This window comes from Mastomys coucha, unplaced genomic scaffold (genome assembly GCF_008632895.1).
Source record: "Mastomys coucha isolate ucsf_1 unplaced genomic scaffold, UCSF_Mcou_1 pScaffold9, whole genome shotgun sequence".
NCBI lineage: Eukaryota > Metazoa > Chordata > Mammalia > Rodentia > Muridae > Mastomys > Mastomys coucha.
Window position 1 is genome coordinate 23,836,440 of NW_022196915.1, and position 13,835 is coordinate 23,850,274.

General features: G+C 41.7%; 1 protein-coding gene and 1 pseudogene across 2 annotated transcripts; one reads left to right on the forward strand and one right to left on the reverse strand.

Moving 5' to 3' along the window:
* The first annotated feature begins 1,047 nt into the window (after positions 1-1,047).
* On the forward strand, positions 1,048-5,825 carry Lrit2 (leucine rich repeat, Ig-like and transmembrane domains 2). Of its 2 annotated transcripts, none has more exons than XM_031362354.1 (3): positions 1,048-1,067; positions 1,484-2,265; positions 4,452-5,822. In XM_031362354.1, the coding sequence occupies exons 2-3, from the start codon at positions 1,497-1,499 to the stop codon at positions 5,207-5,209; spliced, it is 1,527 nt and encodes a 508-aa protein (XP_031218214.1). In that variant the 5' UTR covers positions 1,048-1,067; positions 1,484-1,496; the 3' UTR covers positions 5,210-5,822. The 2 variants fall into 2 exon arrangements, with proteins under 2 accessions (XP_031218214.1, XP_031218212.1); XM_031362352.1 differs by having other exon boundaries at positions 1,067-1,196; positions 4,452-5,825.
* A 4,010-nt stretch (positions 5,826-9,835) lies between these two features.
* LOC116085184 lies at positions 9,836-13,712 on the reverse strand (annotated as a pseudogene).
* Positions 13,713-13,835: the final 123 nt, after the last annotated feature.

The following is a 13,835-nucleotide window of genomic DNA, read 5'->3' on the forward strand; positions in this document are numbered from 1 at the left end:
CATGAATCTTACAAGAATTCATAGAATTTTGGCATTTTCTTGATGTGCCCTCAGTTAATAAGAAAGGAAATACTTCTGTTCGTCTAGACTCTGTCACTTAGAGGGGATGAATTATGTCTGTCCTGGGCACTGTGTTTTAATTAATCTAAACATCTTCTGTACAAACTGTGAGGCATTTGTTGATAATTATCATTCTGCTGAAGAGACACAGAGGCTCACAGGTTAGAAGATATTCCCCCAAACAGCCAGACCCAGAAGCAGAAGCACAGGGGAGACTAAATGAGGAGATATCTATGGTGTTTATTATCTTACCACTGCTGTGCCTAGCAAACATGACTTACAGTGAACAAACAACAAACAGTGGATGTGTGAAGAGTGATGGAAAAGCATCTTGTCATCGATGACATTTACATTTGCTCTTTATGGTGTGATGCAGTGTTTTAGAAAAGTCAAGGAAAAGACATGCCGTTAAGCTTCTTGCCCCAGACTCTAAAGCTTTGTCCTTATGTTTTTAAGCTTCCTTATTGGAAGGACATTCTGATGTGTTCCAATTCTAGTGATATGAATTGTAGAAGCATCTGTCTTAATGCAGTAGAAATATGACTAAATCCAATACTCATGGTGCTGGCAGACAGCAAGCAAGGAAAACAATCACAGGATTGCTCATCGTCTGCTTCCACTTCAAGAAAATAATTGGAAATTGGGTTTTGAAGATTCCTTTGTGAGTTGTGAAGTATTAGGTGCATTCTGGCCAAATCCTGAGCTATGGTACTCAGGACTGAGACACCTGATTGTTTTCCTGGCTTCTTTGTAAGAAGCTGAGAGAAGGTAGATGCAAAATAGAGCTTGATGTCTAATGTATGTTTGTCTTTCCAATCTTAAGGACCACAGCTTTCTCACTTTTGTTAAGAGACACAGGGTTTTTCCTGAGCCGGGGAGCTGGGCTATAACAGACCTCGGGGCATTCAGGGCTTTAGTGCTGCTGTGCTGACCTACATCTTTATGGATTACCAATAATAGGATTTGTTACTCAGAAGCTGAGATCATACCTACCCAAACCACACAAAGTATTGCCTACAGATAAATATGGCTTTTGTTTTTTACTGTTTCTTGCAAGTTCTGGCCTCTTGGGTTATACATGAAGCGCAGCTGTTCTGTTTGCCAGAGTGTACCTGTTCAGAGGAGAGTTTTGGCAGGTGTGCTGTGCTAACAGGATTCCAGAGGGTGATGTGGGGGTGAAGGAGATTTTCTTTAAAAACGATATGTAGCGACACATGCTTAGAGTTTGTGGGAAATCAGCTAAATCTCCATGGAATTCATTTTAGTTGGTTCTGGAGTTCATTGAGCAGAACATTTCTACAAAAAGCAATCTCTCTTAAGTTCATTATTTTTCATTTATTCTCCATGTCTAATGACAGGATCCACCAAATATCACTTACAGGTTCCTTGATGCTTATTAAAGTTTTTCTGCTTTCTTATACAGGAGCCTTCAGTGCATGTCTATGTCTTCGGGAAAGATTCCAAATAATTTTCCCGAAGAACTCAAGCAAGTGAGAATTGAAAACTCACCCTTATTTGAACTTCCCCAGGGGTTTTTCACCAACATGAGCACTTTGGAATACCTTTGGCTCAACTTTAACAACGTCACTGTGATCCACCTAGGCGCCCTGGAGTATTTGCCGGAGCTGAGAGAGCTGAGACTGGAGGGGAACAAACTCCGTTCAGTACCGTGGACAGCGTTCCGCGCCACCCCTCTCCTGCTGGTTTTGGATCTCAAACACAACAGGATAGATGCTCTCCCAGAACTGGCTCTTCAGTTCCTAGCCAACCTGACATACCTTGACATATCCTCCAATAGACTGACAGTTGTATCCAAGGGTGTCTTCTTGAACTGGCCAGCCTATCAGAAACGGCAGCAGCTTGGTTGTGGAGTTGAGAGTCTCTCCAACATGGTATTGTCACTGCACAATAACCCTTGGCTATGTGACTGCCGTTTAAGAGGGTTTGCTCAGTTTATCAAGTCTATTAGTCCCCCTTTCATCCTGGTGAATTCTTACCTGATATGCCAGGGTCCCGTCTCTAAGGCAGGGCAGCTTTTACATGAGACTGAGCTCGGAGTTTGTATGAAGCCAACTATTTCAACCCCTAGTGTCAATGTCACTATTCAGGTAGGAAAGAAGGTGACCCTGCAATGTTTGGCACAAGCCAGTCCCTCACCAACCATTGCATGGAAGTATCCCCTGAGCACGTGGAGAGAATTTGATGGTAAGCCACTTGTACTTTCTGTATATATGGGTGCAGTGTAGAGGTCTGTTAGGACTCTGTCTCAATTCAGAGGTATAAACTGTGCCTGTCATAAAGGATGGGTGCAGGTAAGACTGGCATATATATATGCCATATATATATATATATATATATATATATGTGTGTGTGTGTGTGTGTGTGTGTGTGTGTGTGTGTGTATGTATGTGTGTGTGTGTGTGTGTATGTGTTAATTCCTTAGAACAGAAAAGAGTCCAAGGTAGCATTCCACTATCAGTACTGTTTAAAGTGGGCACATACAGTTCTCATATATAAGTAAATAGATCGGATCTGATGATCTCCTATAGTATATAAATATTAATAGATTTACAAACAAGCAAATATATTGTTTGAGGACTTTCTGGATGAAAAGCACAATACTAATATTTTAGAATCCTAAAATTTCTTGCTTATTGTAGCAAGTGTTATTTATCTCCTAGACTTGTCTCACCAGAATTACATGGAGTGCTTATTGAAATATGGTTTATAAGGCCCTGCTCCAGAGATTTGAACTCAGTGAGTGCAGGATCAACAATATGTATTGTTACATATGCATTTCTGTTGTCTTGCCCTTGAGTGACCCCCATTAGATAAGGATAGCAAGTCCGGCATAGTAACTGAATATTTGCTTCCTATATCATGTTAACCAGACAATGTTAGCTCAAAATTATAGGGCCTAGAGAGATTAATGACTTCCAGGGACTCAGAACTGGCACCTCCTTTCTTGGAGTAGGCCTTAGCATTTCCCAAAGCCATGCAAGGGTTTCCAGGAGCATGTTGGAGCTGGAATGACATTTGTAGTGTCTTAACTCTTCTTCTGTCTAAAAAAGCTGAAATAGAATAATATTTGAGGGATTCAACCAATCCAATTTTCATACATGATGATGAGCCTCTAGGAGGTTTAAAAAAATACACAACTGACTGAAGTTTTAACTTTTCTCATTTTTTAATTTTGCTGTATTAGCAAGGTGCTAAATGCTAACAGAGAGAGAGAGAGAGAGAGAGAGAGAGAGAGAGAGAGAGAGAGAGAGAGAGAGGATTCATCATTCTAGTTTTCTTTTAAAATGAAGAAATTAGGTGGGGAGTGGTGGCAAATGCCTTTAATCCCAGCACTTGGGAGGCAGAGGCAGAGGCAGGCAGATCTCTGAGTTTGAGGCTAGCCTGCTCTACAGAGTGAAATACAGAACAGCTAGGGCTGCCTTCAAAAATACAAGAAGAAGACGAGGAGGAGAAAAAAGAGGAGGAGGGGGGGAAGAAGGGAGGTAGAGAAGCGGAGGGCAGTCCAGCAATGCTCTATCATCACTATTTTCAAAAACGTTTTATTTATGTATTTTATGTGTATGATATCTTACCCAGTGCTGCTATTGCTGTGATAAAACACTATGATCAAATAGCTTGAGGAGGAAAGGGTTTATTTGGCTTATGCTTCATCATCAATGTAATGTTTATCATTGAACAGAATCAGTATAGGAACCTCAAGGTAGAAGCTGATGGATGGAGGAATGCAGCTTACTGGCTTGGTCCACAGAGTTTGTTGAGTCTGCTTCCTTAAAGAAACCAGGACAACCACCCTAGCGGTGGCCCCACTCCTCATCAATCACTAATGTGCTATATAGGCTTGCCTACAGTCCGATCTTATGAAAATATATTCTTAATTGAGGCTCCCTTCTCTCCTATGACTCTAGCTGTGTCACGCTGCCATAAAACTGACCTGCTCAATGAGTGCTTCACTTCTCTGTTGGCCCCGTCCAGTAGGGCGTAAACCCCGTTAGACATTGCCCGCTAAGGGGGAACCGCGCCTCGCCTCTCGCTGCCACCAAAGCTGGCCTTTGCTGCTCTGTCAGCTCAGCTCTGCTGCCAGTCCCCGCTGTGGTGACTCCAGCCCCCCGGGTTACCCTACTGTCTCCGCGGGGCTGGCTTTGCTCTCCCTGGCCGTGCTAGTGAGCAGCGGGAGCCGACACTGGGGGCGCCAGACCCGAGATCGAGGGGGCAAAGCCGGCGCCACCTCGGCTCTGAGGTGCACTGCAGCTCATGGGGTCGGTTGGAAACAATAACCATCCTTTAAACATAAGACCTAGAACTCGACCTAGAACTTTCCAGCTGTCTATCACAGAAATGCACACCTGCTTTTGTTCTTTTTTTTCACTCAGTGTTGGCCTCACCAGTTGCAGAAGGTATCATTCTGTCCCAGCTTGTTATCCCAGCAGCTCAACTGGTAGACAGCGGTAATTATACTTGCATGGCCTTCAACTCCATCGGCAGAAGCTCCCTTGTCATCTTACTCTATGTCCAGCCTGCACAGGCCATGCCTGAATTGCATTTCCTTTCCACCTCTTCAGAGATCAGCACCTATATTGACCTACGAGTGGTCAAGCAGACAGTGCATGGCATCTTGTTGGAATGGCTCACAGTGACCAACCTCCCCGAGGAACAATGGTTCACCCTCTATATTACATCTGATGAAGCTCTCAGGAAGAAGGTGGTCCACATAGGCCCTGGAATCAACACATATGCTGTGGATGACCTTCTCCCAGTTACAAAATATAAAGCATGTCTCAGCCTGAGGAACCAGCCTCCAGGCCAGGGCCAGTGTGTGGTCTTTGTGACAGGCAAAGACAGTGGTGGACTAGAGGGTCGTGAGCACCTCTTGCATGTCACTGTGGTCTTGTGCGCTGTGCTCCTGGCACTGCCTGTGGGTGCTTATGTCTGGGTATCCCAGGGCCCATACAACTGCAGTGAGTGGTGTTTTCGCTGTTACCCTCTTCACAGGAAAACCCTAAGATGCCCACAAGCAGTACCACAGTGCAAGGATAGCTCTTTCAAAGATCCTTCAGCTGTCTATGAGGATGGTGAGAGTCACAGAGTCATGGAGGAGGATGAGGAGATAGAAAAGGAGGGCATCAGTTAACAACCCACCATGGCATGGAAATGAATAGACCTCCCATCCCTGAATCCAACTTTCTATGACAGCACAACTTGGCTCCATCCATTTATCAAACAAGTATTTCTTGAGCAGCCACTGTGTTCTAATTAAGGTACTTGATGAAGAGAGTTCAGAAATAAGAAAGGGGACACAGTATTTATCTTCATAAAGCTAAAGTCAATGGAGCTCTGACTTATTAAAGTGATACTTTTATTTATTAATAAATATTACTCTTATATATACATAGTCCTATAGGGCTTACACAGAACATCTCACATGCATTATCCTGTAAAGGGAAGCAGGATATTCCTTATTGTAGGTAAAGAAACTTGATCGCAGAAAGGTTGATGATTTGCCCATCACTTTCCTAGCCAGTGGCATGGCACTGGTCTACAGAGGATGGATCCTGTTGTTTTACAAATGAGCCAGTGACTGACCTTACTACACACATTGTGCTAATACAGATGCATTGAGAATCAATGGCAGTTGAAATAACATTTTAAAAATTGATGGCAACACTCATATTGAAGTTAATCACCCTTCATTTCTTTAGGTTCTTATATTTTTCTTCAAGGAAAAAGAATTAAACCTTTTAAAATGGAAATTCCCTGTTTGTGCTAGATAGTTTTATGTCAAGTTGACACAAGCCAATGTCATATAATAGGGGGAAACTTCAATCAAAAATGCCTTTATAAGATTGGGGCTGTAGGACATTTTATTTATTTATTTATTTATATGCGAATTTCTCCATTCCCAGTTTCCCCTCCAAAAAACAAAAAAACAAACAAAAACAAACCCCTGTTTCCTCCCCCCTCCCCATGCCTGCCACCCCGCCCTCTCCCACTTTCTGGCCCTGGCATTCCCCTACACTGGGGCACAGAACCTTCACAGGGCTGAGGGTGTAGGACATTTTTTAAATTAGTAATTGATGGGGTGTGGCCCTGGACATTGAGGGTCGTGCCATCCCTGAGCTGGAGGTCCTGGGTTGTATAAGAAAGCAAGTTGAGTAAGTCATTTTACAGCACTCCTCCATGGTCTCTGCATCAGCTCCTGGCTCCAGGTTCCTGGAGTTCCTGTCCTGACTTCCTTCAACAATGTATTGTGATATAGAAGTATATGCCAAATAAATCCTTTCATGCCCAATTTCCTTTTTAGTCATGGTGTTCAGTATAGCAATGGAAACCTAGTTAAGACATTATTGTACCAAAAGTAGAAAAATTCACATTCTCCCCTTCTGATAATTTCAATAAATTTTAACATTGCTGGTCTAATTTTGTCTGATCCTTTACATACATATTGTGTGTAAGTGTATATGTGTGTGTATATATATACATGTACATGTATATATATACACATATATATGTGTATATATATATACATACACACACATATATATAAACATGATTGATTGTAGGTAGATAGTATATACACACACACACACACATATATATGTATATGTGTGTATATATATATATATATATGTATATATACACACACACATGATTGATTGGTAGGTAGATAGATTGTATTTTAAAGCTAATTCAAAGCTTTTCACTAGATTACCTGGAATACTTTACTGTTTCACAGAAGATGTTTAAAATAATATAACCACAAGACGATTGTTACTTCTTAAAAGTCAATAGTTGTATACATATACTTAGCATATGCATATATAACAACACACACATGATATAGTAAAAATTTATTAATGAGAAATGTTTGATAGTACCTTTTTTTAAAGCAAGCATCTAGACAGAGGGGAAATCTTGCTGCTATTGGCCTCTTTTTGATTCCATCTGTAGGGGTAAGAAAAGTTGGTATGTGAGGTGAGGAGGACGCAATCATCACAAAGGGGCCTAGGGCTAGCATAAATGTGAGAGAAGATGTAATGACCTTGGGAATGGCTTGGGAGAGAAAGACAGAAAGAAAGAAGGGCAATGGAAACAGAGAAAGCCTAGGAGTAAGTCAGGAGCATGTTAATGAGCTGTGTCCAGCTGCCTGTACGGACTTAGAAATTTGAGGAGGAAGAATGTGGTCTAGATAAGACTTCTTGAAATAGGGTATTTTTAAAGACTCTTGAGTTACCCTCTGGAAAGTCCCAAAAATTCACATTACACATGGTCATAGGCTTATGGTTGTAGTTAACAGTTTTCTGCATTAGATTTGTACAAAAGCAATACACATCTAGTAGAGACAAAACTGAATTTGACTGTTGGATTTTTTTTCTCCTAGTGATATAAACTGTGATTCTCCCCAGAAGTGCTGGGATTCCAGTCCATGACTGCAAGAGAAACAGCTGAGATCACAGTATTCTGTGTTGCTAAGTTTGTTTGGTTGCTGTGTTTGTTTAAGTAAAGAGTATTAAACACAGCTTTAGCTTAGAATTTTTAGTATATTTGTCAACACATGATGATTTTATTGGGGCTGTAATCTCATTGTAAGTCCAGAAGAGTCTGCATATGTAATGTCATGGTATCTATGTTGATCTCCTTCACTTTTTTTGTTTAATTCCTGTTTAAAGGATTCTTATAGCCTTATGTCTCATTGCCATATTTGGGAGTGTTGTGCTCAAAACATTTTAGAATTTGGACCATGTATCTTAGTTATTGTTCTATTGCTGTGAAGAGACACCATGACCATGCCAACTTATAGAAGGAAACATTTTTTTAAATTTGCATGCCTTATTTACACACATATATAATTACTGTTCAAGAGAAAAATGGGCAAACAAAACAGTTTTTTTTTTAATTTTAGATATTTTCTTTATTTACATGCGAATTTCTCCATTCCCAGTTTCCCCTCCAAAAAACAAAAAAAACAAACAAAAACAAACCCCTGTTGCCTCCCCCCTCCCCATGCCTGCCACCCCGCCCTCTCCCACTTTCTGGCCCTGGCATTCCCCTACACTGGGGCACAGAACCTTCACAGGGCCAAGCTCCTCTCCTCCTATTGATGATCGATTTTGCAATCCTCTACTATACACATGCTGCTTGAACAATCAGACCCCTCTATGTGCAGTCCTTGGTTGGTGGTTGAGACCCTGGGAGCTCCAAGGGTACTAGTTAGTTCATGTTGTTTTTCATCCTAAGGGGCTACAAACCCCTCAGCTCCATTGGTCTTTTCTCTAATTCCTTCACTGGGGACCCTGCACTCAGTTCGATGGATGGCTGTGAGCCTTTACATCTGTGTCAGTCAGATACTGTCAGAGCCTCTCAGGAGATAACTATATTTAGGCTGGCTTACCCTTAATTACATCATGGTCAGAACTACATCATCTGGGCCTACATGTCCTCTGGGGAAAAAAGAAAGTTTATAGAAAACATCAATTTTTACAAATTCTCAACTTAGAACAGGGTAAGATTTGGAAAGTGTATATCAGCCTCCAGGCAGCATAGCTTGTGCTCTCTTAGCCTGGAAATGGGAGCAGTAAGACCTCTGATGTGTTTAAGCAGTAAACTCCTTTTTGGAATTTTCTAAAGGTGCCTCTCTAATGCTATCAGATAGTGAAGAAGAAGAAAAAATGATCATTTTGGAGCCAGAGAAGAATCCAAAGAAAATAAGGTGACAAATTTCTGGTCTATTTCAAATATACATTAAAAATTGCTTCTATAGAATGGGGTACCTTTCAGAGTCCCAGTGATCCAATCCAGGACAGATGGGACATAGTGAGTTGTTATATTACTTCATTCCCAGAGCTCAGAGCAGTGCAAACCAGAAGGCACCAAGTCAAGGGAAAGGGAAAGGGAGGAAAAAGAATAGAACTGCTAACGAAGCTAAAGAGGTGTGTGTGTGTGTGTGTGTGTGTGTGTGTGCGCGCGCGCGTGTGCGTGTGTGTGTGTGTGTGTAACTACTCAGTGCTTACAGCTCTAGATATTTTTTATTATAAGCTGAACTTCTTGATAAACTGTTTTGTCTTTAACATTATGCTTTGAATAAACTTTCTGGAAAACTTTTCTCTTGCATAAAAGCTTCCCAAATCATGTAAAACTTTATTTGTAGAAATGGATAAATAAAATATCTCCATAAACTACTGTAACATGTGAGAGGCGAATGAGTTCTGCCATAATATCTCCATAAACTATTGCAACATGTGAGAGGTGAATGAGTTCTGTATCACTGAAGACAGATTAGTCTACTTTTGGTTATTTATGACCAAGTCAGCAATTTGGTTTGGTTGCTTAGAATAATCAAAATCAATGCCAGAATTTGAAAGTCTTTTTCCCTGAAATATTTCAGTTTTATAAAAGCTTTTCCTACCCCCAATAAATACTAAAACAAATCAAATTAGCTTCTAAGTGACATTATCATTCATATTTTTACCTCAAATTAACTTTGACTTGCAAGGATTTCCAAATCAATTTATTCTTATTATTCTGACAGTTGGCAGCACCAATGTTAAGAAACCAATTAAAATTATCCAAATATCTAAGGTAGACACATGTACAGAAGATATACAAATTAAAACCATTTTAAAAGCAACGGATACCATAATTTGTCTGTGACTATACCATCTACATTCAGAAATTATAGTGAAATTAAAACCCGAGATAAAAACTGTAAAGCATGACCTCTGAGCACTCCTATTTCAAACAAAGGCCGGCAGTCTTTCACTTACACATTTATTATCTCTGGTGGGTTGAGAAGAGAAACACTGTGACATTTTGCATGCCTGTGCTATTCCCTTATTGACTGTTGGGCATGCTGTGGTGCTTTGAGGTAGGTCTGGTGATGGTCCATGAGACAAGGCTGAAGACTTTCTAGGGCATATTCCAATCTGTTGTACTGATGACTCGGGCCAGCTTTGTCCTGTGACTGTGTAGAGAGCTAAGCAAGAGGCAGCTCCAGCAATACATGAAAGCAAATACTCGAGGTATGGGTCAGCATCTATCAAACTTAATTCGTGAGGCAGGACCAGCCGGGAGGCACAGGCCTCACAAGTGGCAGGGCAGCCGGGACAGGATCCTCTCTACCTCCATCTACACCTAGGAGTGACAGCAGATCCACAGCCCTCTCTGCCCCTTCCCTGCAAGCAGAGAGCTTGCCTCCAAGGAGTGCTCTAACCCGGGTGAGATTGCCATTTTCTCTCCAGTGACTTTCTAAGGCGGGACCAGCCAGGAGGCACAGGCCTCACAAGTGGCAGGACAGCTGAGACAGGATCCTTTCTACCTCAGACTAGACCTAGAAGGGACAACACATCCACAGCCCTCTATGCACCTTTCCCACAAGTGGAGAGCCTGTCTCCAGAGTGTGTTCTAACCCCAGGACGCAGGAGGGACAACTGATCCACAGCCATCTGCACCCTGGTTTTACCAGAAGAGAGCTAATCTCCCAGAAGTGCTGAAACAGGCTTACAGAACCACAGGAGGAACAAGCTCCAGCCAGAGACAGCAAGAACATCTACCACCAGAGATGAACAGATGGCAAAAGGCAAATGCAAGAATCTTACCAACAGAAACCAAGTCTATTTGGCTTCAACAGAACCTAGTACTCCCACCACAGCTAGTCCTGGATATCTCAAAACACCAGAAAAGCAAGATTTGGATCTAAAATCATATCTCATGATGGTGATAGAGGAATTTAAGAAGGACATTAATAATTTCCTTAAATAAATAAGGAGGAATGCAGGTAAAGAGGTACAATCCCTTAAAGAGGAAACAAAAAAAATCCCTTAAAGAATAACAGAAGATCACAAGTAAACAAGTAGAAGCCCTTAAAGAGGAAACACAAAAATCCCTTAAAGAATTACAGGAAAGCACAACCAAACAGATGAAGGAATTGAACAAAACCATCAAGGACCTAAAAATGGAAGTAGAAATAGCTAAGAAATCACAAAAAGAGACAACTCTGGAGATAGAGATCTTAGGAAAGAAGTTAGGAACCATAGATGCAAGCATCACCAACAGAATACAAAAGATAGGGAGAATCTTAGGTGCAGAAGATACCATAGAAAATATTGCACAGCAGTCAAAGAAAACACAAAATGCAAAAAGTTCCTAATCCAAAACATCCAGGAAATCCAGGATACAATGAGAAGACCAAACCTAAGGAAAATAGGTATAGAAGAGAGTGAAGACCTCCAACTTAAAGGGCCAGTAAAAATCTTCAACAAAATTATAGAAGAAAACTTCCCTAACCTAAAGAAAAAGATGCCCATGAACATATAAGATGACTATAGAACTCCAAATAGGCTGGACCAGAAAAGAAATTCCTCCCACTACATAATAGTAGAAACACCAAATGCACAAAACAAAGAAAGAATATTAAAAGCAGTGAGGGAAAAAGGTCAAGTAACATATAAAGGCAGACCTATCAGAATTATACCAGACTTCTTGCCAGAGACTATAAAAGCCAGAAGATCCTGGGTTGATGTCATACAGACCCTAAGAGAACACGAATGCCAACCCAGGCTACTATACCCAGCAAAACTTCAATTACCATAGATGAAGAAACCAAAGTATTCTATAAATGTTCAACATTCTTAGTTATTAGGGAAATGCAAATCAAAACAACCCTGATATTCCTCCTCACACCAGTCAGAATGGCTAGGATAAAAACTCAGGTGACAGCAGATGCTGGCAAGGTTGTGGAGAAAGAAGAACATTCCTTCATTGTTGATGAAATTGCAAGCTGGTACAACCACTCTGGAAAACAGTTTGGTGGTTCCTCCGGAAACTGAACATAGTACTACCAGAGGACCAAGCTATACCACTCCTGGGCATATACCCAGAAGATGCTCCAACATGCAATAAGCACACATGCTCCACTATGTTTATAGCAGCCTTATTTATAATAGCCAGAACCTGGAAACAACCCAGATGTCCCTCAACAGAGGATTGGATACAGAAAATGTGGTACATCTACACAATGGAGTACTACTCAGCTATTAAAAACAATGAATTTATGAAATTCTTAGGGAAATGGATGGATCTGGAGAATATCATCCTGAGTGAGGTAACCCAATCACAAAAGAACACATATGGTATGTACTCTCTGATATGTGGATATTAACCCAGAAGACCAGAATACACAAAGTACAATCCACAAACCACAAGAAACTCAAGAAGAAGGAAGACCAAAATGTGGGTACTTCATTCCTTCTTAAAACGGGAACAAAATACCCATGGAAGGAGTTGCAGAGACTAACTATGGAGCAGAGACTGAAGGAAGGACAATCCAGCCTGATATAGCTGTCTTCTGAGAGGCTCTGACAGTATCTGACTAATATAGAACTAGAGGTTCACAACCATCCATTGGACTGAGCACAGGGTCCCCATTGAAGTTGCTAGAGAAAGGACCCAAGGACGGGTTTGCAGCCCCTTAGGATGAACAACAATATGAACTAACTAGTACCCTCAGAGCTCCCAGGGACTAAACCACCAACCAAAGAGTACACATGGGGGGATTCATGGTTCCAGCAGCATACGTATAGTAAAGGATGGCCAAGTCGGTCATCAATGAGAGGAGAGGCCCTTGGCCCTGTGAAGGTTCTGTGCCCCAGTGAAGGGGGAATGCCAGGGCCAGTAAGCAGGAGAGAGTGGGGTGGCGAGCAGGGGGAGGGGGAGGGAACAGAGGTTTGTTTTTGTTGTTGTTTTCAATTTTTAAAAAAATTTTTTTTTGGAGGGGAAACTGGGAAAGGAGACATGACATGTATGACATGTAAATAAAGTATCTAATAAAAAAAAGAAAACAAAACCTTAATTCTCCCCAAAACATTGCTAAGCTTTCAGCCTTGCAGTTTGCAGGCTGCAGGTGCAGGAAGTACTGGGTAAGGAGCTGGTTTACTGCTGGTGCAGCCAAAGTCAAAAGGACTTTCAATACTAGGTGCTCCATTCTCAGAACCTGCTTCTTGGAATAGGTATCGTCTGTAGTGTACACCAACTCTGTTACTTCTGGAGGGTGTATTTCTTCAGACTTCGAAGCTAGCAGCATAGCAGCCGTGCTCACAAGCTGAAGCTTTCCTCTTAATACAGACATGGAGGAGAGGAACCCCTCAATGTAGTTCACAGCCAAATGCAGGGTTCATTCTGTAGTTTATATTCTCTCACTCCAAATAGCCAGTCCACAAGGATGGCCCGCATCCTGTTAGTGATGTCTGGCTGCCTCTCCATATAACCCACTTTAGGTTTACATTTAACCTCCATTTCCCTAAGGTACACGGGAATATCTTGATAGTCAGGTACTTCATTAACATTCAACTGGTTTTTCGTCTTCTAAGACAATAGACATATCCATAGCATGTGGTGATTCAAAACTACCATCCATTGGATAATCAAGAGGTGTCAGCGGTTTTCTTGCTCCGGATAAAGAGACAGCTAGCTGCATTAAAAGCCAGGACATCTTCACACTCTGTTTCTTTAAGCTCAGCAGACCTCTTCTGAGTCTCTTCTGTTTCATCCACATGAATGGTGAAGGCATGCTGTTGACTGACTGCTTTCCATAAAGGAACAGCAGCGATATGCTCATCATTTATAGGACGATTCCTGCACATTCTTGCCCTTCAGCACCGCCTGCGCCCTGCAGCGAGAGCAGGGCTAAGACCCAACTGCCTCGAAGTGCCAGGCATCGCGGCTCTGGTCGGGTTCGTCGCAGCACCAGCTCCTTGGCTGCGGGG

Coding starts and splice junctions, on each gene's coding strand:
- Lrit2 (XM_031362352.1), top strand. CDS start 1,087: ATGGCTTTTGTTTTTTACTGTTTCTTGCAAGTTCTGGCCTCTTGGGTT. Junction 1,197..1,483: donor TCAGAGGAGAGTTTTGGCAG/GTGTGCTGTGCT, acceptor TTTCTTATACAG/GAGCCTTCAGTGCATGTCTA. Junction 2,266..4,451: donor CACGTGGAGAGAATTTGATG/GTAAGCCACTTG, acceptor TTTTTCACTCAG/TGTTGGCCTCACCAGTTGCA.